The 23,461-nt window shown below is 39.1% G+C and overlaps 1 protein-coding gene across 1 annotated transcript in view; it reads left to right on the top strand.

Moving 5' to 3' along the window:
• Positions 1 to 3,089: 3,089 nt before the first annotated feature.
• The window catches only part of Adam7 (ADAM metallopeptidase domain 7), a 44,946-nt gene continuing 24,574 nt past the window's right edge, over positions 3,090 to 23,461 (top strand). The window contains exons 1-7 of the mRNA XM_041676598.1: positions 3,090 to 3,104; positions 14,225 to 14,345; positions 15,303 to 15,406; positions 19,195 to 19,271; positions 20,545 to 20,623; positions 21,832 to 21,908; positions 22,934 to 23,123. Of these exons, the coding sequence (XP_041532532.1) occupies positions 14,294 to 14,345; positions 15,303 to 15,406; positions 19,195 to 19,271; positions 20,545 to 20,623; positions 21,832 to 21,908; positions 22,934 to 23,123 (579 nt within the window). The 5' untranslated portion in view covers positions 3,090 to 3,104; positions 14,225 to 14,293. The remainder of the gene's footprint in view (positions 3,105 to 14,224; positions 14,346 to 15,302; positions 15,407 to 19,194; positions 19,272 to 20,544; positions 20,624 to 21,831; positions 21,909 to 22,933; positions 23,124 to 23,461) is intronic.

The following is a 23,461-nucleotide window of genomic DNA, read 5'->3' as shown; positions in this document are numbered from 1 at the left end:
GTTTGCATCCATGGTCTCTTAGCTTCTGCAGAACCTCTATCCAGGACCTTCTGGCTTTCATAGTTTCCATCGAGAAGTCAGGTGTAAGTCTGATCGGTTTACCTTTATAAGTTACTTGCCCTTTTTCTTTTGCAGCTCTTAATATTCTTTCTTTAACCTGTATATTTTGTGTTTTGATTATTATATGGCGAGGAGATGTTTTTCTTTGATCCAGTCTGTTTGGTGTTCTGTATGCTTCTTGAATATTTAAATGAATATCTTTCTTTAAGCTGGGAAAGTTTTCTTCCATAATTTTGTTGAAAATATTTTCTGAGCCTTTGAGCTGTGACTCTTCTCCTTCTTCTATTCCTATTATTCTTAGGTTTGGTTTTTTTATTGTGTCCCATAGTTCCTGAATGTTTTGTGTTGAGAATTTGTTGGCTTTGCTGTTTTCTTTGATCTGTTCGTTTATTTTCTCTATGGTGTCCTCAGCATCTGAGAGTCTTTCTTCTAGCTCTTGTATTCTATTGATTATGCTTGTTTCTGTAGACTCTGCTCGTTGGCCTAGATTTTCCATATCCAGCTGGTCCTCAGTTTGTATTTTCTTCTTTGCCTTCATTTCAGTTTTCAATTCTTGAACTGTTTCCATTACCTGTTTGATGGTTTTTTCTTGGTTTCCCAGGGTATCATGTACGTATTTACTCATTTCTTCAAACTTTTTATTATACTTCTCATCCATTTCTATAAGGGCATTTTTTACATGTTGTTTAAGGGACTCTATTATCTTCATAAAGTCGATTTTTTCCACTTCTTCTGTGTTAGGTTGTTCAAATACTTCTGTTGTAAGATCATTGGGTTCTGATGTTTTCATGTTGTTTTTCGGATTATTGGGTGAGTTCTTGCCTTGGCGCCTGCCCATCTCCTCTTATTGATCCTATCCAATGGATCCTTTAGAAACCGGATCAGGTTTCCCTGCTGGCCAAGGGCTCCGCTTACAAAATGCCCTCACTCTCTTTTGTGGTTCCTGCTGCAGGCCAAGAACCCTCTCACCCCTCCGAAGGATCTTCAGGACAGGACCAGGCTCCCCTTGTGCCAGTGACCTGGCCAACCAAAGGCCTACCTCTTTGATTCAATTGTAGTAGGGCGATCTGCTCTCCTTATTGCATGCCTGTCCCAGCCGCTTGTGTCTGGCCGCCGCTCAGCCGCGTCTGGCGCCACCACCTTGCTGCCGCTGCCGCGCCGCGTCTGGCGCCACCGCTGCAGCTGCGCCTCTGTGCATCTGGAGCCGCTGCCGCTGCTGTGCATCTGTGCGTCTGGCGCCGCCGCTGCCGCTCTGTGCGTCTGGCGCATAATTTCTAATTTCTAATGACAGTCACAAGGATCATACATAATAACCCACAAGGAACAGACTTGGAATGTGGAGAGCTATGTACAGGTCACATGCATATTTAAAAATGTCATTTACTGTCTATTAGGCTACATTAAGCTGTTGATTTGTTAAATAATATCCTTCTGAAAATAATTAACTTCAATCCAATTGAGGTTTTGAATATTTGCTGCATTTCCCTAAAATGTTAATGAGATCTCCAGTTAATTTAGTCAATTATTAAATTTGCCATCTACAGAATTTAAGTTAGCTTAGCTATCACATCTCTATCTTAAGCTAATCTTTCAGTGAAGAACTAGTAAACGTCCATGCCTGATACTTGGCCTCTTCTTGCAGTCTGGAGACTGAACCTCGAATTTGGTTAACAATGAGTGAGTTTCCAAACTGGCTAGGCTCCCACAAAGCCAGCACATTGCATAGGATCAAAACCCCTTGCCGTGCCATCGTCCTTGAGTTCTCATCAGCCCTCATTGTTCACCAAGTTCAGAGAGTCCGGTTTTATCCCCTGCTTTTTCAGTCACAGTCCAGCTGGCCTTGGTGAGCTCCCAATAGATCAGCCCCACTGTCTCAGTGGGTGGGTGCACCCCTCGTGGTCCTGACTTCCTTGCTCATGTTCTCCCTCCTTCAGCTCCTCATTGGGACCTTGGGAGCTCAGTCCAGTGCTTCAGTGTGGGTCTCTGGACAGAGGGGGGAGGACCTAGGACTTACCACAGGTCAGGGAACCCTGACTGCTCTTTGGACTGGAGAGGGAGGGGAAGAGGAGTGGGGGGAGGGGGAGAAGGGTGAGAGGAGGGGGAGAAGGGTGGGAGGAGGGGGAGGGAAATGGGAGGCTGGGAGGAGGAGGAAACTTGTTATTTTTTTCTCCTTTTCTCAATAAAAAAAAAGTTAAATAAATAAATAAATAAATAAATAAATAAATAAATAAAAATGATAAAAGGGTTGAAGGGAAGGGGAGAGGCAGGGAGGGGAGCAGAGAAAAATGTAGAGCTCAATAAAAATCAATAAAAAAAGAAAAAAAGAAAAGAAAAGAAAAACAATGAGTGAGTTTACTAAGCATATTTTTACACACACACACACACACACACACAGAGCGAGAGAGAGAGAGAGCTTTGCGTTTTATATACATACATATATATATATATATATATATCTTTGTTTTATATACATATATAACTTTTTCTTAAACACACACAAACACACACATACATCAAACGAGAAAAGGCAGGGAGCACATGCCAGTGCAGTTCCTGATAGAATCTTGGGCAGAACAATGTCCCCTCAGGCTTCCAAGTAAAAGAATAAGAGCAGAAAGACAGCATTAACAGATCAAGGCTTCCAATATCCAGCTGAACATGCCCCGGGCAGCCCCACTGAGGCAGTGGGCTGGAGCCCACAGTGAGCTTACTAATCTTGGACAAGCTTCCCATGGCTGAGCCTCCATCCGCCTTATCATTCCTACAGAGGCACCTTTATGCCACCAGGGTAAACAACTTTAACATCCATTGGAAAGGCTTCATCTTCTAGCTCTTCTCAATGACCCATTTTAACTCTGGCTGTTTTCTGTTCTCTTCCCTCCCTGTCACAGTTAGGGGTGCCAGTCCATCTCCATGAAAAGGGGTTTCAGAGGACACTTGACAAAATATATTTGGATCTGAAGTGTGTGCGGGCCGAGTGTGGGCACCCCAGCTTCCGGAGACAATTTCTCAATGAGCTCAAGGGGAAGAATTTACCAATGCAAGTGTGTTGCAACCTCTCCTTCTCTACCCTCTCCTGCATGCCTGTCTCTTATTTGGACTAACCTACCTACTTCCGCATTGCAGCATACCAAAAGTTGTATGAGAACCACAATGATGCATGCTGTGTAAGAAGCAGGCACACATTTGCGATGAAGAAAGGTGAACCTTTGAGTTTTCTGGGGTCATCATTATCAGTTTTAGCCCCCTAGTGCATAGAAAGTGTCCTGGATCAAATTAGGTACTAGTATTTCAATGATAATGACCCTTTTTTTCTCTTCTCTGGTACTTACCATAGAAAACAACAACAAAGAACCAATGTAAAACTATCTCGTATTTTAGTGAAGGGAGGAAAACGACTTTTGTTCATGTATTGAGGAAGACATTGGTGTTATTTCTCTCGAGTGAAAGGGAAAACAAGAAGACCTCAGACTGTCTTCCCAGGGACCTATGGCTCTTTTTACCTCGGGATAGAAACAGACACCTGGGAGGCTGAGTCAAATTCTCTGAATTCTTTCTATTTACATGTTGTTACTGGATTAATATTCTAAACCTTGATTTTAGCCAGGGTATGAAATGGTTGCAAATTTGCCTCCGAAAAAACAACAACAACAACAACAACAACAACAAAAAAAAAACATTCAGACACTGAAATCATTTTCTGCATTCCATAAAAATAAAAAGGTAAGGGCCTGCTGTCGAGCCTGGAGACCTAAGTATGCTTTCTAGAGACCCACAGGGTGCAAGAGAAAACCAACTCCTGCAAGTACTCTGTGACCTCACTTGTGTGCCCTGGCATGTGACTCCCCACTCCGGATCTCACACATGCCCATGAAATAAATAAAATACAGTAAAAACACGCAAATAAAATGCTAAGAACCATGAATACCAACAATATTGGGCTCAAGTAGTTGTAGTAAAGTCCTTGAACTTTTTGGTTTTTAGCAAATCCAAGAAATCAAGTAGTTCTTCATTAATGGACTCTCTTCAGGGTTAGATAGAGCTAAATTGAGGTCTATTACAGAAACACATAGAAAACACATGAGAAAAGAAAATCTATTATATTTTTCTTAAAAAAAAAACCCTCTATCTACGTTGTTTTGCTTTTTGTTTGACTCCCATTGGGGAAATTAAAATAAGCTCCACAGAATTTGAAAACCGAAATAGCTGTTGTGGATTGGAGGGGCGCTCAAGGCTGCCTGAGACCACTCTCAGTAATTCCGCCCTTTCAGATGAAGTGCATTCCCCCAGAGCTCGTAGCTGAGGTCAGATTTCTTTATTAGGAACAGAGCATTTTAGAGTCAGAAGATGCCTTCAATCTCTATAACCTTAATGGGTTTTGAGCTAATTTTAGCCTAAGACATGGCTAGGGTATGTATTGATTCCTAGGAGTGATGGCTTGAGTTTCTGGAGAAGTATGTATTTCTAGTCACTTTCGGTTTTCCTATGACTCCAGTGAAATTTATAGCTGCTTGAGAGAATTCTTGGCAGGGGAAAGAGACAGGATTAAAATAATAATGATCATGTACCTTAAATAGAATCAGTATGCAAGACATTGGCTCTGTGGGGAAAAGACTTGAAAAGGAGTCTCACCTGTATAAAAATGGAAACTGAAACAGGTTTGTTCATTTGCAAATTTGGCCCACCCCTAACTTACTGCTTGGATAGACGAAGGCACAGCGTGAGCATCACACAGTGTGCACTTTGTAAGAAAGTGAGTAAATATCATTGTTTAGCTATCTGCATCAGATACAGTATGCATTCAATGAATACAACGTAGTGTCTGCAAGCATTGGTATAGACTGTTTCTCATTGTGTTCCTCATCAGTCTTAACATCTAGATTTTCTTTTTTAAAAGCCTTCCAAAGCATTGTCATCTGCATCAGATACAGTATGTGTTTGATGAATACAACGTAGTGTCTGCAAGCATTGGTATAGACTGTTTCTCATTGTGTTCCTCATCAGTCTTAACATCTAGATTTTCCTTTTTAAAAGCCTTCCAAAGCATTGTCATCTCTCTGACTGAGAGATTGGTGAGAATCTTTCCATGTGTCTACTGTGTACTGTACTCTGCTACACCACACGATCCCACACAATCACATACATTCAGCAGAGGACTGTGCTCCAGTGTCCAGGTAACGTGATGGCTAGATGTGTCATTATGAAGTCGATTATTTCAAGAGAGAAGATTAGCTGTTTAATTAATGAAAACCTCATGGCATCAACTTTCACAAAGAACAGTACAAGGATTTTCACCTCTGTCTCTTCTTTCTTTTTGTTTTCTCCCTTTTTGCTTTAAGGACATCAGTTCTTGGACTATTTCATGTAGACACATAGTGCTTCCAGGTTACTTTCCCCCAGCCTTCTCTTACCTTCTCCCACTCTCATAAACCTTCTCTTCCCCCTACTGTCTCTTTCTGAGACCTGTGACTTTGGTTTGCTTTTGTGATCCATTTCATTTAACAGGGACCATCTGTGTGACCATTGTATTGACCACCTCTTAGAGGTTGGTGTAGTTACCAGTGGGGGCACAACTGAAGGCAATGGCAACTCTTTTCCCGCATCTATTAGTAGGAAATAGTTCAGCAGGATTTCTTCTATCTCACTGTGCACATACGTGTCGCACAATGATGCAATATTCTATTTTATTGGCTGTTTGAGGCTTTTCATTCTATTCTCTTCTCCATATTCCCACATCACCTCTGCTCAGTGAACTATATACTACAGATACTTGTAGGGACAGGCAATAAATGCCCTGAGAAAGAAACACATCTTTGAGAAAACACCATGCCTCCATGTAAAAACAAAACAAATGAACAAAAACACTGGGTTATAACCGCTGTGTAACTGCAAAAGCTTAAGCTGTAGGGGTTGCTGTTACACTGACGCAAGACTTTTCTGGCTACTTATTTATGCTTGATATTTGTTTCCTTAGTATTTAGCCTGCCTGATATTCATATTTTTTGAGTAGATAGATCATTGTCCATAGAAAAAAGTTAAAGTGGATGTTTTGATGAATTTTCTACAACCCTCAGTTAGTGTAAAGTATCTTGCAACTTTGTCTTCTAGACTTTTCAGACAATTTAAGAATCTGCTCCTGGAGTGCCCACAGGCATGCCCACGGGTCAGTCTAATAGAGGCAATTCAGTCTCAGTGCCCTTTTCCTTCTAATGCTGTCTTGGAAACCAAGATTATAAGTTACAAATGCTTAGCCTGTCAAACCAGCTTCTAATTATTTGTGTTTAGAGTCATAGACCAGGGCCTCTCCCAACCTTGGTCTCAGAAGTTTCTTTTTGCGGGGCCAGCAGTCAGTGCAGAGATCTGTCACTGGTGGAGGGGCTGAGATTGAGTGAGACACTGAGTACTCAGCCCTCCATGGGACATCGAAATGAAGCTTCCCACCAGCAAGACTTGAAATTTAGTTTCATGCTGATGAAAATTCACTAGAAGATTTAAACAAATAAATTGATTTGATTACATTTTAAGACATTAATGGGAAACTTCTTGCTCAGGAGAGTCAGGAAGGCTACCATGGCTTGAGTGTACCTGTTCCCAGTCAGTAAGTGTGCTGGAAGTTTGATTTCCCAGTGTGGCAGTTAGGACAGAAGGACTTGAGCAAAGGTGTTTGAATCTGGAGACTTGAGTAGTTTGTCTGCCCTTATGCGTAAGAAATACATGGGCATGTCGATGTTTAAATAAAGTTTTACTTACGAACCTGATTGTGGCTCGTGCCTTAGGCTATTCTTTCTCCTTACTGAGGAAGATCGATGGTTGCTTACTATTTTTTATTTTAGGTATATGAATATTTTGCCTTCATGTATGTCTGTGCTTCATGTGCATGCCTGGTACCCTTGGAGGCCACAAGAGAGCGTCAGATCCCCTAGAACTGTGAGTAATGAATGGATGGTTGTGAGTTGCCATGTGGGCTATTGGGAATCAAACCCAGGTACTATGAAAGAAGATCATATGATCTTAGCCACTGAGTCATCTCTCCGGCCCCTCACTCTATTTCTTAAAATTCAGAAAAATCACAGGTTTTCCAAATCACAGAGAAAAGACATCCCTCTAAAACCAGCAAGAAATCATGATCTCTTACCCCTTCCCATACTTAATACAATTTGGATGCTTTTCCTACGTAAGAAAAGGGCCCAGGGATAAAATTCTATAAACATATGAATAAAATAAAAATATCCTGGCATGAATAAAAACTAAATTAAAATCAAATTATTCTTTATGGCTATCAGTTTGGCTCAACCAAGATGGTTACCCCCACCTTCAAACCCCATTATTTCTGTGTTCTTACCCAGAAAACACGTGTCATGACACTATTTTTGTGATTAAAATATTTATCAGAATATTTTCAGAATACATTTTCATGTTTTTTCCATGGAGCCTGAGCTCTTCACCATCCACCTATTACCTACTATGGTGGCCTCATCTCCATGTTCTGCCCGGGATTTTAATGGATACCTAAGTTATTAAAAATCATATAGCCTTGCAAGGAACATTTGATAGTTTATGAAAGGTTCTTATCCAGAGGCAGTTCAAGGCCCTTAAGCAAGCTTGTGTCTCTGTACAAAACCTAAAATCTAGAAAACTGAATACTGTAGAAGTGTCTTTGGTTAAGGTGAAAAACATACTTGCCAACTATTCCATAAAACAAATACAATAAAAGCGTTCCAATGAGTTTATTTAATCCTTTTTAACTCTTAATTTCTTTATGAAATCATTTCATACAAATCAATGGGTTTCGTCATGCATCCTCATACTAATCAAATTCTTAAACTATTATTTACCGAGCCTCAACAATATTCTGTCTGTGGTTAGGAGAATCGTCAAGAAATGGATAAATGTTAGTCAAGGGTGCTGCCATTTGTTTCCAAAAACAAAATTAAAGAAGGAGAAAAAATAATTCTGAAAGTCCCAGTTCTTGATTGCAGTCATGGGGTATGACGTATACCTTCAGACATAACACTATGTTTAGGTCTCAAGACTACACCAATGCAGAAACTTACTAAACACTATAGGTCTTACCATCATAAGTTCCCCCAATAAAAGAGAAGCATCAAAATTCACTCAAAGGTATTCACATCCTAATAGACAGGAAGGCAGAGGTGTTCAGGGTTTTGGAAATCAGAGAAAGCCAGAATTATCATGAATGTGGTGCCAGGTGTGTGGGTTTGGGAAGTGGACGGTGGAGAAGCCCATGTCCCAAAGTGACTTATCACATTGCCAAGCTGAAGGAGAAAATTGGCATCGAGTAAGGAGTATGATTTAACCACCAAAGACTAACTGGTGCTTTCAGTTCTACCTAGTCAACCTTGAAAGGCTCTTGGAGCTAAGCTGTAGGAAGATGAAAGGAAGGACAACTTTGTAGGAGAATTCACACAGGTGAGACAATGAAAGAGATAAAGGTACCAAGAAATGAGTAGGCCAATCAAAGAAATTGGTTAAAAGTAAAACCCTTAATTCGTTGTTGATAGTGACTATAAAATATTTTTCAAGTAGTGCCTAGCCATGATACCCTAAGTTTTCTTATATTAGGCCACCCATGGTAACTAGGAGTTACTAGGCAATAAGGTAAAGAGTCTGGGGTCTCAGTAAATCTCTAATCATACTTTGGTTCTTGACAACAAAACACAAACTATAACAATGAATCCTTAAGGAAATGGGGAATTTACTAGAAGCATTTAATGAGAGCCCACTGCATACAAGGGACTATTATGGATGTTAGAGATGTAACAACTGACAAAACTCTATATTGCATCATAATTCAGGGAACTGGACGGAAAATAAATACTCATACATCTTTTAATGAGGAGACGCCCAAGAGATGCATCTCAAGGTTATTTTTGTCATTGTGGTCATTGTGCAAACATCAGCATCACACACACAGACACATACACACACACACACACACACGTAAGCATGTTGCTGGCATAACATGGAATGTTATTCTAGTAGAAGCATCTTTCTTTTGTAAACAGGAGCACACTTTAAAATAATGATAAAACTATAAGTCTTATCAAAATAACACATTAAAAATGTTTTCTTGTCTTAGTATAAAGCCTAATATCAGATACTTATTCTTAATACCAAACATTATTTTTATGACTGGCTGTGCAGTAAACTAGGAGTAGCATCATCACAAATATATATGGAATATACTAAGATATTACCATGGTTCAGTCAGCTGTAATATCTCTTGGTGATAGGGAATTGTAGCTTTATTATAATTGGATAAGATTCAGTCTCTTACTGAACATGTGTCATTCCTAAAATAAATAAATAAATAAAAAGTTGTAGAAATTCAAGTGTGAGCTGATTGTGGGTTTACTCAGCGTGGTCACACTGAAAGGGGCAGAGAGAAAGCCAAGCATTCCAGATAACTGCAGTGCCTTTGGCTTGTACAGTCATAGTGGCAGTGTTCATTTCTCTGAGAGAAGAAAAGTATTTGGAGGAAGAGTTTTGGAGCTCAAGATCATAATTTAGTTTGTGTATTATCTATGACACATTAAAATGCAGAAAATAGAGAAAAGCAAATTCATGGAAGTATTTTTGAGTTTCACTGAGCTTTTGTAGACAGAAGACACAGCAAGTGAAATAAGAGAACCCTGGAGACTCTCTAGTATTCAAAAGTCTGGATTATGAAGAGAAATGTTTAGGGGAGTTAAGAGAAAGCAACCATGTGGGTAAAAACCCTAAGCTATTGGTCAAGAAAAGAAAATATCTTCTAAAGCTTGGAAAGAGAAATGGTCAGTAAATTGAGCATAAATGCTGAGAAAGGTAATTGCATTTAAAATCTGAAAGTCACTGATGGCTTGATGAGAAGGTTGTGCAGAGCATTGAGGGCAAAGATTTGAGAGAGTGTCTTCAGCAGAAAATTCAAGAACCTGGGACAGTGATATTTTAAAATTATTTCTGAGTGTTTTTGAAAACTAGTGAGGTTGATAGAAGAGGATACATGCTCAGGAGAATTGCTAAAATGTGTTTAAAGATAAAGGAAATCACCTGAAGTGACAATAGATGACTAATGAGATCACTAGATTAGAGATGATACTATACATTTTATGTGCTCTGAGCCTTCTATGTGCCCTTGTACCCTTAAGACATCAGAATGTGTTAATATTTATATACTTTGTTGTATTCATCCTGAGATATTTTCTATGCATATAAATAGAAAAAAATCTGTGTTTTTGTCTCATTTGTGAAATGGAAAATACTTTTCAAAATGTTTAATTTTTCATGGTTGTATTTTACTTTTCATTCTTTTTAAAATGACACTTTCTACTCAAAGTAGACCTTGGTAAAAGTAACACAGAATCAGAGTATGGAAACATGGCATCTTGATGTTGAAAACCTCTTCAAGGTTAAACATTATAATACTCCCTATTTATAAATCAGACATTGATGTTCAGGGAAATAAATGACTTTCTAAGGGTAGATGAATTAGTTAATGGAGAACACACAGCTCCCAATTCTGAATGTGATGTTCTTTTCAGTGCACTGAAAACATAATTAATGGGCTGAAATTGGCTCCTGTTCTGCAAAGAAAATTACAAGCTGACTGTCATTATTAAGACTTTGGGCTAGTTTATTTGCTTTCAAGTCAGATAGAGTTCTTTTTTAACCCATTATTAGATTGCTAACACTTTCTCCAATTCTGGAGGTTACCTCTTCATTCTGATATTGGTTTCCTTATTGGTGTAGACTTTTGTCACTTCACAGAATCCTGTTTTTCTCAACCTCCCTTTACGTCTAGTGTTTGTTGGTACTTACCCATGAAGCATTCTTCTCATTTCAATCCTTTGGAATCTTTCTGTTTGTTTACTTCTAGATCTTCATGGTCCCAGGTCACAGATTTAAGTCTTGATCCAACTGAGGTAGATTTTTCTAAATCATGAGAGCTAGTAGCCAGCATTCATTCTTCTGTTCATAGAAGGCCAATTTTCTTGGCAGTATTTACTGAAATAAATGTCTTTCCCAGTCCATGTTCCTGTGATCTTAGCTATAAATATTTGTATTTGTCTGTAGATGTCCTGATTCATTTCATTGGTCTAGTGATCTTCTTTTATACTAATACCACAACTAATCAATAATCACTGCATACTTTCTAACTACCTGGTGGAGATAGAAAGACAACTATAACCAGAGGCCTTTCAGATGAAGAAAGACAGTAAGAGAACCTGGAACTTGGAAAAAAAAGAGGATGACCAAACATGATGCTGAAAATTTAACTGCTGAAACCCAGACTCTGAGGATGTATTTATTTACTTCACTGTTAAACTTCCTAATGATTAGATACTGAAATAATTATAGCTTACTTTAAAATTTTCTATATTCATTTTTAAATTACGTGTACCAGTGTGTATGACTGGAGGAGTGTCTGCACCTGTGAGTGCAGCGCCCATGGAGGCCAGAAGAGGGCATCTGATCCCCAGAATTGGAGTTATAGGCAGCTGTGGACCATCTAACTTGGGTGCTGGGAACCAAACTCAGGTCTTCTATAAAAACAACATGCACTTTTAACTGCTGAACCATCTATTCAGGCCCCAACAATTTACTTTTAATAAATACTCTGAAACTGATATTACTCCAAGTTTAATAAGGTGTTCACTCAATAAATATGCTTTGATTACATGCTACTCAAGGTACTGAAGATTAACTTATAAAACAGATGAATTTTTTTTCTTTAGAAAGTTTCATTTTAAGAAGAGTGGTCAGCAGTAAAAAACAAGGACTTCTTGAATTTTGCATACAAATGGATGGAAATAGAAAACACTATCCTGAGTGAGGTAAGCCAGACCCAAAAAGAGGAACATGGGATGTACTCACTCATATTTGGTTTCTAGCCATAAATAAAGGACATTGAGCCTATAATTCATGTTCCTAGAGAAGCTAAATAAGGTGAATCCAAAGACAAACACATAGGCATCCTCAGGAATATTAACCTTCATCAGGCGATGAAAGGAGACAGAGACAGAGACCCACACGGGAGCACCGGACAGAAATCTCAAGGTCCAAATCAGGAGCAGAAGGAGACGGAGAACGAGCAAGGAACTCAGGACCACGAGGGGTGCACCCACACACTAAGACAATGGGGATGTTCTATTGGGATCTCACCAAGGCCAGCTGGCCTAGGTCTGAAAAAGCATGGGATAAATCCAGACTAGCTGAATATAGCGGACAATGAGGAATACTGAGAACTCAAGAACAATTGCAGTGGGTTTTTGATCCTACTGCACGTACTGGCTTTGTGGGAGCCTAGGCAGTTTGAATGCTCACCTTAGGAGACCTGGATAGAGGTGGGCAGTCCTTGGGCTTCCCACAGGTCAGGGAACCCTGATTGCTCTTCGAGCAGATGAGGGGGGGGGGGGGACTGGCTCGGGGGAGGGGGAGGGAAACGGGAAGCGGTTGTGGGGACGAGGCAGAAATTCTTAATAAATAAATAAATTAAAATAAAAAAAAAAAAAAAAAAAAAAAAAAAAAAAAAAAAAGAAGAGTGGTCAGGTAATTAAAAAATAAAATAGATTAGCAAATGCATGATTTGAAGTGGTGATTAATTCAGGACCACAGAGGCCCATTTTGCATAAAACATTTTGCATAGAACATTATCACTAATAGGATATTTATATAGAGAACTCAAAAGAGAGGGGGAGCAAGTCATGTGACTATCTTTGAAGAGAACATTCCAGGCAGATGAAGAACCAGGCAATACCCTTGAAGTAGAATGTATGTGGCATGCTCCAGGAATACTCAGAAGCACATGACAGTTGATTGGAAGAAAATAAATAGTAAAATGTGAAAACAAAGTGTCAAGCAGAGATCATGAGGAGCCTGATGTTATCACAGACTTTGACTCTGAGATGAAAAGTTATTGAAAAGAAGTGGTTAGATATGATGTGTATTGATAAACTCATCCTATTTGTGTACATAATGTGTGACAAAGGACCAAGAGAAAAATAGTGAGATAAATTAAGATGTTATTTCAGTAAACTAGGGTAGAGGTAATGATGTCTTGGAACAGCACAGGAAAAGGACATGGGAGAGATTATCAGCTATCTCTTTAGGACAAACTGGGTTTGCTGATGGAGGAGATACATGCTATCAGAGGAGACTGAAAGATAAGTCTGGCGTGGGTGAAAAGATGCAGCTGCTGTATTCAAAACAAGAGAGTCTATGAAGAAACTATGAAGAGACTACAATGACTTCAAGGATGATAGTAGATGTTCAACTTCATGCTTACATTTGAGATAGCGGACATTCAAGTGAAAAAAATTTCCCCTAAGGGTCTTAAATTCAGATATCAGTTTAGACAGATAAATGAGACAGAGGAAAACGACCACCAGACGTTGAGAGAAGTCTCGGAAGGAGTTGAGCTGAAAAGAAGATGGTTAAGAAACAGAGTGACTAGACTCCCAATCAGACAGTGGAGGACTTTCTGGGAGTATGGTGAGTTTGCTTAAATGGAAGGAAGCTGATTATCTGGGGTGAATTGGGCGAGACGGTGAGAACTGGAGGAGGAGACGGGATGCAACCCAAATGGAAACACAGTGGACGCACTGACATTAGAAGATTGCACAAATGTGTGGAAAGGCTTGTTGTTGACCCTTTGCACATCTGTCTGTATCTTCTTTCTTTGTTAGTTAGGAAACAGTGTTACACTATAATGCTACTTATATCTCCCTTTCAATATGCCTTTTGTATTTAATTAATATATGATTTGTAACATGTATACAATTTTGACTTTTCTATTTTGGGGGATTTTATTTATTGTTGTTGTTGGTTTTTTTTTGTTGTTGTTGTTCAGTGTTTTCAAGTGTTTTTTTATATTTGGTTCTCTACTTCATCTACCTCAACCAAAATATATATAAATAGACTTCAATTATTTCTTTTCCTAAAACATTCTAGACTCTTTGAACCTCAAAAGTCTTAAAACCTCTACTATCCTATTAGACATGAAATAGGATCTGTGCCAAGTCCACTTCCACCCCCAGTATCTCAAATGTTGTCTTTAATTAGTACATTATGTCCACCTTTGAGTTTTAGCCTCAAGCCGTTCATGAGTTAACTGGATCGAGGAGGGTTTCCTGTGGAGGATCAAAACTGCCCATTTACCTTCTAGGCTGGACATCCTTGCAGTAGAAGCAAGAACAAGGAGTAGGGTGCAGCTTTTCTCAGATAACCACTCAGAATGTTCCCCAGACATATATTTTGGATGACGGTACTTATTTCTCAGATTGAAGGTATGTGTTACTCTTTTCTGCAAGGCTTATTTATTACACCTAATCCATGATATCTTTAGCTACAATCTTTAAAGTGTAAGTTATAAAAGCTCTAACTGCTTTGGTGACTTCTCTTAGGCTATCATATCAGGCTTAGATTGGGTTACCATTGGTCCTGAGATTTAATGAGTCTGTGGAAGCCCTTATCACTCTTAAACATGGACAATAACGAGACAGGGACAGGAATGAGTATTGACAAAACACCTGTAGAAGAACAGACACCGTGCTGATCCTTAGCTACCTTTTATGTCATGGCGAATGTTTAAAATGCTATACTATTTTCCCTTTTAGTGATAAAGAATATGAAAATACTGTTGGCAGATGAGATTCGATAAAATACTAGTGCTCATACAGCTCATAAACTGGTGAACCCTTGATTCAAATCTGAGTAACATTCCAGAAATCCATATTATTCTATATTTATTGCCATACACAATTCAGAATAAACTCACATCTGACTGCCAATGTGATAGTTCATGACAAAAGATAATGTTTAGCATGGTGGCGGGGCTATCTCATATTATCTCAGCAGTGGAAGCTTTGAACTCTACCTTTGAGAGTTAAGACTTCTAATGCATAGTTCACTGAGGGGGGAAAAAGAGTTATTTAATGTTGAAATCGGCCATTCCTGTACAGGCTTTGACAGGAGACAGCATCTGGAGAGAGATGTATAAAATAAAAATAACGAAGATCAAAACAGCCATAGGACACTGTATCTTTGTCCTGCTAGTGTTGCTTATGTCTCCCTTCTCTGTAAATAGCCATCTCAACTTTCTCCCATCACCAACCAAGGATGATGTGACTGCATGGCCGGCAATTGGAAACACCTGAGCTAGATGAGCATCAATCCACTTGTTCATCACTAGAGGGTGGGTTATAATCATACATGGATTTTCCCTTCTTTATGTTTTCTTCTAGAAAAGGGGATTGTTGGAGTAGAGGGTCAACAACTGGTTCGTCCTAAAAAGCTTCCCCCGATACGGAAGCGGGATCTTGAGCACACCCATGACTCTGATATGCCGGTATGTGTTTTGACTTAGTAAATATGACGTAATGGCTTTCACAGCTGTGCAGTAGTGACTTTTCACTAACCCCTGCAGATCTGTCTTTGAGGACCTTACGGAACATGGTGAACTATACTCTCATGCTGTAGACAATCTTCGTTCAGTCTCACTGTACTTTTATACACAAATGTAACAAAGAAAGCGATGATGATCCAAGTAAGGTTGTTTGAGTTTAGAAAAACATGTAAATGAATGCCAGTGAGCACATACTAACTATTGACAGCGAAGCCCTTTCCCAGAACTTTCTTAAGACAGACCAATGTAAACACAATTGCCTGGCACATACTTTGTAGATTATGTCTGGGAAAGCATGGAAGCCACGCAGAAGGCCATCTCCAGATTCAGGGTACACTTTCACCAGACTGGGTTCTATAGCTATGTTCTGACACCCAACAAGAATAAACATGTCTTACAAATTGAATGTAAATGTTTAACACAGGAGGCATGAAGTCATGTCCATGAACAATCTAGGGAACAAAACGCACTTGAGGTAAAAGGCCCTCTGCCTTTTTCCTGGAGCCTCTCACACAGTTCCCAAGGCATTGTTTACCATGGCATTCTTTTGTTCGGGTTCTGACAGTGCAGAAAGCTGCCTCTGCCTCTGCCTCTGAGCAGGAGCAAGTATGATGCAAATATGGGTTTCAGTTTTGTAGAGCACCTCCAGTTGGTTTACAGCATAAGCTTGGGGGTAACTGACCCTCAGTGTGTTGGTTAGCAAACAAAAAAGAGGACTGCTCAGGCTTTGAGGGAACTATTTTCTATTTCTCTTTGCAGACTTGTGTAATGCACCGTCATTTTTTTGTGAGCTGGTGACCTTGGTGTACACTCTCCAGCCTCTATTTTGCTTCTGTGGATTTTCAGTGGCAGACTTATTTGCTGTACAAATTCTGTAGCCCAATGGGACAGCTTTCACAGGAACAAAGTACCTTACCTTGCAAAGGTCCTCATTTGAGTATTAACATTTAAAAATACCTAAAAGATTACTTTCAAAAAATATTTACCATATAAGACAATATACATAAGATGGGACAAGCATTATAATTTATTCAATATCCAAGATTATAAAGATCTTAGATATGTGTCCTCCGAAAGTTGGAATTAGATACTTGCGTGCTACAACCTAGATTCTAACTTGGGTTCACAGAAAATACTAACAGGTCTCTAATCCTAACAATGACCAAGGACAAACTTCTCCTGATGCCATGACCTTTCTTCCCTTTCCCACGGTGGCAGCTCGTTTTTCCTACCCTCACTTGTTAGATTTCTCAGTCATTAGAAAGCTATATTTTAGCTTCTCACATGGTCTTAGGACTTGATGCAACAATGAGGCAGCTCTCTGTGCTCTTCCTTCTGATCTTCAACTCTTTCCTCATCTTTTCAGGTCTTTATGCACTTAAAAGGCTAATACCTAGCCAAGGGGGAACCTGCTTCCTATCGTTCCCTATGCACAAGTTGTAGCCTTATGATAGCCACGTTTTATATCAGAAGCTTTACTCTGTGTAAAATTAGCCTGGGCCATAGAGGAAATGTATGGGGTGAGTCTGGAACTGAAAAGTGTCCCCCTTGAAGCAAAAGACCTGTCCCCAACTCCAAATCCATATTGATGGGGACATATCAAATGAAATCAAGAGCCAACTTATAGAGCCCCTAAAAGAAAATATGGGACAATATGAATAATAAGATAAATGATGGTTGCTTATTTTTGCTGCAAGATAAATTATGAAGTATCCATGAGGTTTTACTAATACAAATAAATTAGAGAATAAATAAGCCCACATCAGAGGAAAGGCCAATGTTCCATACCGAAGAACTGAGTATTTATATTCATCTTCCCTTCTCCAGGAGGTACAGTGTTAGTCTCCACCCCTTAACCATGGGCTTCACACTATGATTTCATTCCAAAGAGTGAAGCATAGGGCAGAAGAAAAGTCACTTTATAAAGAGAGAATTGTAAATAACTAAGATGTTTGCCAGGTAACCAAGGCCAGCGTCACCCTTAAGAAGTCATGTTGACAGTACGACCTCTTGAGGTGACACTGTGGTACTGCCTTTAGTGGTTTTCATTGGAAAAGCCATAAACTGCAGTCAAGCCTTCATAGAGCATTCAAAAACCCAAGAGACATCCTATAAGGCAACTGATGAGTGCAAGACAAAAATGTTAAAGCCATCAAAACCAGGGAAAATCAATGAAACTCATGGGTTGAGAAACCAAGGGGATATGACAGACAACCATAACAGGGCATGGGGGTTAGGGCTGTCCAAAACCAAAAAAACAGCCAGTAAAATTTAGAGCATAAGAATACATATGAACTTTAAGGATAATACAGTCTTGGTTCATGAGTTGTGAAAACTATAACAATGTAATATGCTAATAATAGGAAGGTTGGGTGGAAACTCAGTGTTATATTCTCAAGTGGTTTTGAAATCTTACTCCATTGATTTTATTTGTTGGAGGGAGGCTGTTTGTTGGTTCCTGACTGCTCAGCCCCGAAATAAGCACACAGAAACTGTGTTAATTAAATCACTGCTTGGCCCATTAGCTCTAGCTTTTTATTGGCTAACTTTTACATATTAATTTAACCCATTTCTATTAATATATGTATCTCCACGTGACTGTGGCTTACTGGTAGGCTAAAGGTTCTATCCAGCTCCAGCGGGGCTAGATGTTTCTCCCTGACTCTGCCTTCTTCCTCCCAGCATTCAGTTTAGTTTTCCCGGCCTAGTTCTGTTCCCCTATAGCCATGCTATAGGCCCAAAGCATTTCCTTTAACAATCAATGATATTCACAGCATACAGAGGGGAATCCCACATCAGTTAACTGCTGGGCCTGAAGAAGTAGTTTTGTCCAACAAATTAAGAATTAACTTAAGGAATGGACGACACATATGAGCAGCAACTATGAACCAGCAGTATAAAGAATTCTCACAAAGTATTAAAACAAAACCATAATGAATTGAATGTTCAGCAAATTCCTAATAATTATACCAGGAGAAAACAGCTGTGCCAATAGTCATCAAAGGCAAGAGAGAGCTAGAATTTCATCGTTCATTACTGACAGCATCTACAGCTAATAAGCCAACCTGTCAGAACTAGATACTTCTATTGGTATTCCCAGCCATGACTGCAATGGACTGTGATGGTAGAATTTCTAAATCTATGTTCCTTTTCTTCAGAGCATCTTGCCAGTACATATCAAAAGCCTTATTTATTTTATCCAAGTTGTAGACAGTACAACTCTAGCTTAAATGAACATCCCAAACTAAATTTCTGATAATTAATATAGAGTAAATAAATTAAGTTCTTTTCATATTTATGTCTGACAGATATATAAAACCTTCTATTTGAGACTAATTGTAAGAGGAAGTGGTAAAGAATTACGATGACAAGAGGGAGAATATGGAGAATATGCATACAAAACTTTTTTTAAAATACAAAAAGTAAAGGTCTTTTATAAAGACAAGTTAATATAAATTAGTAGTTGACTATAAAGTGATTTATACACTCCTGAATGAGGGGTGAATATAGATTATCCATTTTATTTCTTTAGTAGAAATGTCTTTTTAATTAAAATATAATTGGTAAAAATCATCTCTATAGTTCTCTTTCTCTTTAAGTTCACCTTTTCAGTGTTTCTTCCCTGAAGTTACTATGGGGAGCTATAGGTGGGTTATGGCCCCTGACCCATGCTCCACCGACTCTCTTACATAAGCAGATGTCAAAGTCACAGGGAGAATCTTGTTTTCCAGGAGGCATATGAAGAAGAATTGTTGTATGAAATAAAATTGGGCAGAAAAACTTTAATCCTTCACCTTCTGAAATCAAGGTAAGTTGTCTTGTTTTCTTTCTACAGAGTTTCTTATAGCCCAGACTATCCTCAAATTTACTATGTAGATGAGGATGACCCTAAACTCCTTATCCTCCTGCCTCTGTCTCCCTAGTGCTAGGATTATAGGTGTCCACTACCATGCTCAGCTTAGATCAAGGTAAGCTCTATGCGGTGGCATATCTTATAGGGGTAGATAATATAGTAGCCCCATTTTTTTTTACATACTACCAGTAATGTGAATTCCTCAAATCTTTATGAATTCCTCCTCTTCAGATATAAACCTGTCATGTCTTAGCAGCAAAAAGCTTATAGATTCTGCTCTCTGTTTACTAATTTTCTCTTCCTATTTTGATAGGGAGCATTTTGAGTGCCATCTTGTCTCTCTGAGAAGACTATTAGCACACTGATACATACTTGAGTTACTGTTCATTCTCAGTATGAGGGAAGCTAGTAATTACAAAGAAGTTTCTATGTGACCTTCTTCACTGTTCTTTCTTGTTTTCCTAAATATCCATATAAAGTGTATGCATTTAAAAAAACATGCTGATGGTCATGATGCATTTCTTTGTAAGTTTAAGTTCATCTTGTCAATTCAAGAAACCATCTGCTGAAACCTGAGTTGGGATTTTATTGACACTATAAATCAATGTGGAAAGATCCGGTTGGCATGTCAAAGGGCTTCTTATCATGACTCGGTTTATATGGGTTTCTTTATCTGATTAGGAAAGATCACTGAGAAGTGTTTTGGGATTACTTTGCCTTAGCATAAGTGGATCAGTGTATGGAAGATCTGAAGACAAACGGAAGGAGTCACATTTATCCACACTAGTGTCTTATCTGGAGCAATGATCATATGTGTGATCATATGTCGTATTCTGTGCAATGATCATAGTGTGACTGACACTTGTTCTTTTTAAATGTTGAGCCATCCTCTCATGACTAGGTTTGAAACCTATTTGCACTTTACAAATTATTTTTCTGAAGTTTTAAGAATACTGCTTTGGTAAAATTGTCACAATTTTTTCCCAAATTTTCTGTAGCATGTCTAATAGTATGAGGTTCAATTTGTGAATGGTTTCCCATCGACATGCTTGATAGTGTGTGTGTGTGTGTGTGTGTGTGTGTGTGTGTGTGTGTGTGTGTGTGTGGTGTACAGAAAAGGACTAATTGAGATTCAAAGGCATCTTTGAGGCTTTACAACCATATGACTGGTTTTGCGGGTAATGATTTTAGAATAAATAAATCTCATTACTTCTCTTCTCTCTTTCAGGGAATTCCTCGCCTCAAATTACAGTGAGACTTACTACAATGTAAAGGGAGAGATGCTCATCAAGCATCCACCGATCTTGGTATCTTGTATAACTTACCTCTGCTCCTCTCTGAAACTGTTACTTACTGGTGTGGTTTTAAAGAGCAGTGCCAGATTTACAGGCTATTTCAAAGCTTCTCTAATGGAACTAGCCCTGAGTTGACTACTTTTACTAAATGGTGATAAGATGGAACAAAGGACCCGTTGAACCCCGCAGGGAGCTGATTACTTCCTAACAAGCAGAGCAAAGATTGTTTCCTATCTTTCTTTGCTAAGGTTTCTCAAGTGAAAGAAGGCTGAAGTAGGAGCCAAAATAAATATAACATATCTATATAGGATGTAATTAAGTAAAAGGGATAAAGTTTAAGTACATGAAACAACACTCCAAAGCTAAAGTGAACTAGATCTTTCATGGTCTGTGACACCCATCCAGCCGGTTGTTGCATTATCATGAAAGTCTCCTTTTCATTCTCCAGAGGAAGCTTCACACCAACCATTACTAGAGTTAGAGAATCTGCACTTTTCTTCATCACCTTTGCAGAACTTTATATACCTTAATCAAGAGAATGACTTCCTCTGCCCAAAAGTGCCTTTAAAACTCCTATTTCCCCTATATAAATCAACTTTAAACTTCTTTAAGATCTATATCACCATGCCCGCTTAAAATAGAGGAAAAAAGAAACACAGACTAGCAAATGTGAGGTACTTGGAAGGCCACAGAAAGTGTCACCTGTGTGACGATGAGCAGACAGAGGTGGTAAAAAGAGTCGTTGCCTGATGGAATTATCGTGAGCAATGCACCAAGCAGGAGAAATGAAGAAGCCAGCTGGACTGAAGCAGAGAAACAAGAGAGAAGGGCATTGGGGGGAAAGGCTGGAGAGCAAAATCTAATTTTAGAAACATTGAAATTTTGGCTTGATTTAATAGTCAGCGTGGGAAGCGACAGGAATTTATTGAGGATTTGAGGATGACAGAAAGTGTCATATTTATAAGAGAAGGAGTCATATTTATAAGAAAAGGGTCATATCTGAAACAGGTCTCATCACCTAATAGATAAATGTATGAGAAAATAATTTATATATGGGTTTACCCAACATAGTCAATCAATTAGAATTAAAGGTCTCTAAATCAGGTTCAAATAAATGTCTTAAACAAGTGCCGCATTATTCTCCACAGAAATTGCTAGCTACCAATATTTTTCCAGTCCCGATATATTTATACCTGCCTTAACCGACTCTTCTGTTTTAGGATCACTGCTTTTACCAAGGGTCCATCATACATGAATTCGATTCTGCAGCTAGTATCAGCACTTGCAATGGTCTGAGGTAGGGCAGAGTGCCTCCCTAACTCTTGTCCTAGAGATTTCAATGGCAGCCACTGGCTGATTTATTTTCACTAGTCCAGTGCGTTTGAAAGTTAGTGGGAAGAGGGCGCCGTGTGCCCTCAGTCTTGCATGTGAACTCCAGCCTATGCCTTATGCTCAATAGCAAGATGCCTGAAACACAGCCCTCAAGAAGGTGAGTCCAGCACAGGACAGAAGGATTCAGAGCTGGTCAATTCCAGAACACTAGCATGCACTCTCCTATTAGAGGTCCAGATGCCGAAAGCATGCAGCTGCTTAAGTGCACAGAACTTGCAAGTATTCAGCTGATTCCCCAGTTCTGACTCTGGGGTCTGTGGGTGTTCCAGTCATTTTTCTTTATACTATGCCAGGCCCATTCTGGTTTAGAAAATAAAAAGTTAAAAATAAAGCTTATAATTTTTCTGTCGGTTTTGGACTTAAATATAAGAATGGAAGATGTGAGGAGAGATGGAAGGCAGAAGAAAAAGAAAGTTCTGTTTTCATTTTCTTGACTTTCTTTAAGGAGCTCCCAGAGAGCTCATGAGTCAGAACCTCTTTTATGACAAAACAACCAGGCAGTAGTATCTGTACCTTTAGATACCTACTCTACAATTAGCGCATGATAAATTTTTCAAAAATTTTGCAAAAACTTTGAGGCAACCACAGATGCTGCAGTAGTATTTGTTCTCCCCATGACCTTGGACTATCTGACCCCATAGAGGTGGTGCTTTTTCTGACCTCTTAAAAGGAAAGAGGGAGGGGATTGTGCTCCCTTGGATGAAAACTGTTTTTGACCTATGCTCTAAGCAGAAATCATGCTGACAAGCTTTTGAGGACAAAGATTAAGTTGACTCAGTCAAAGGCCACACGCTGGGTCACTTGTTTGCTACCAAGATCACCCAGCTCAGGAAGTTTGGATCTGGTAGCTTCCCTTTCTGAGAAGGCTAATGTTAATAAAATAGAATGGGAAAGCTACAGATTTGAAATATTGTGTTGCCATTTCCACAGGGGCTTCTTCAGAGTGAATGACCAACGGTATCTCATTGAACCGGTGAAATACTCAGATGACGGAGAACATTTGGTGTTCAAATACAACATTAAGGCACCCTATGCTACCAATTACTCCTGTGCAGGGCTCAATTTTACCAAGAAGTCTGCTCCAATAGATGTTAAAAACATAAACGAACACAAACTGGAAGTGAGTACTCTAAATCCTCTTTACTTTAAGAAAAAAAATACTTCAGATTTCCTTTATGATCCTTCAAAAAAAAGTCTATGCACACAGCTAGTGGAACACGGGTCCTCTTCTAAACTGGAAACTCATGATCCAAAGGCTGAACTTCAAACTTCTTCATATCTATGTAGAAAGTATTTTTTTTCCTCTTCAGCAAATTCCAGTTTGTTCCATCAGTTTCAATAAAGGAAAAAGCTTCCCATCCTCTTTATAGAATGGCAGCATTAAGGCTGCAAGCAACTGGAAAAGGAATGTTTGTAGTACCCTAGCCTACTGTTTCTTACCACTTTGGGAGAAGCTGT

This window comes from Microtus oregoni, unplaced genomic scaffold (genome assembly GCF_018167655.1).
Source record: "Microtus oregoni isolate MIOR12 unplaced genomic scaffold, Mior012 000001F_ref0000356, whole genome shotgun sequence".
NCBI lineage: Eukaryota > Metazoa > Chordata > Mammalia > Rodentia > Cricetidae > Microtus > Microtus oregoni.
This window is presented reverse-complemented; position numbering and strand designations above follow the sequence as displayed.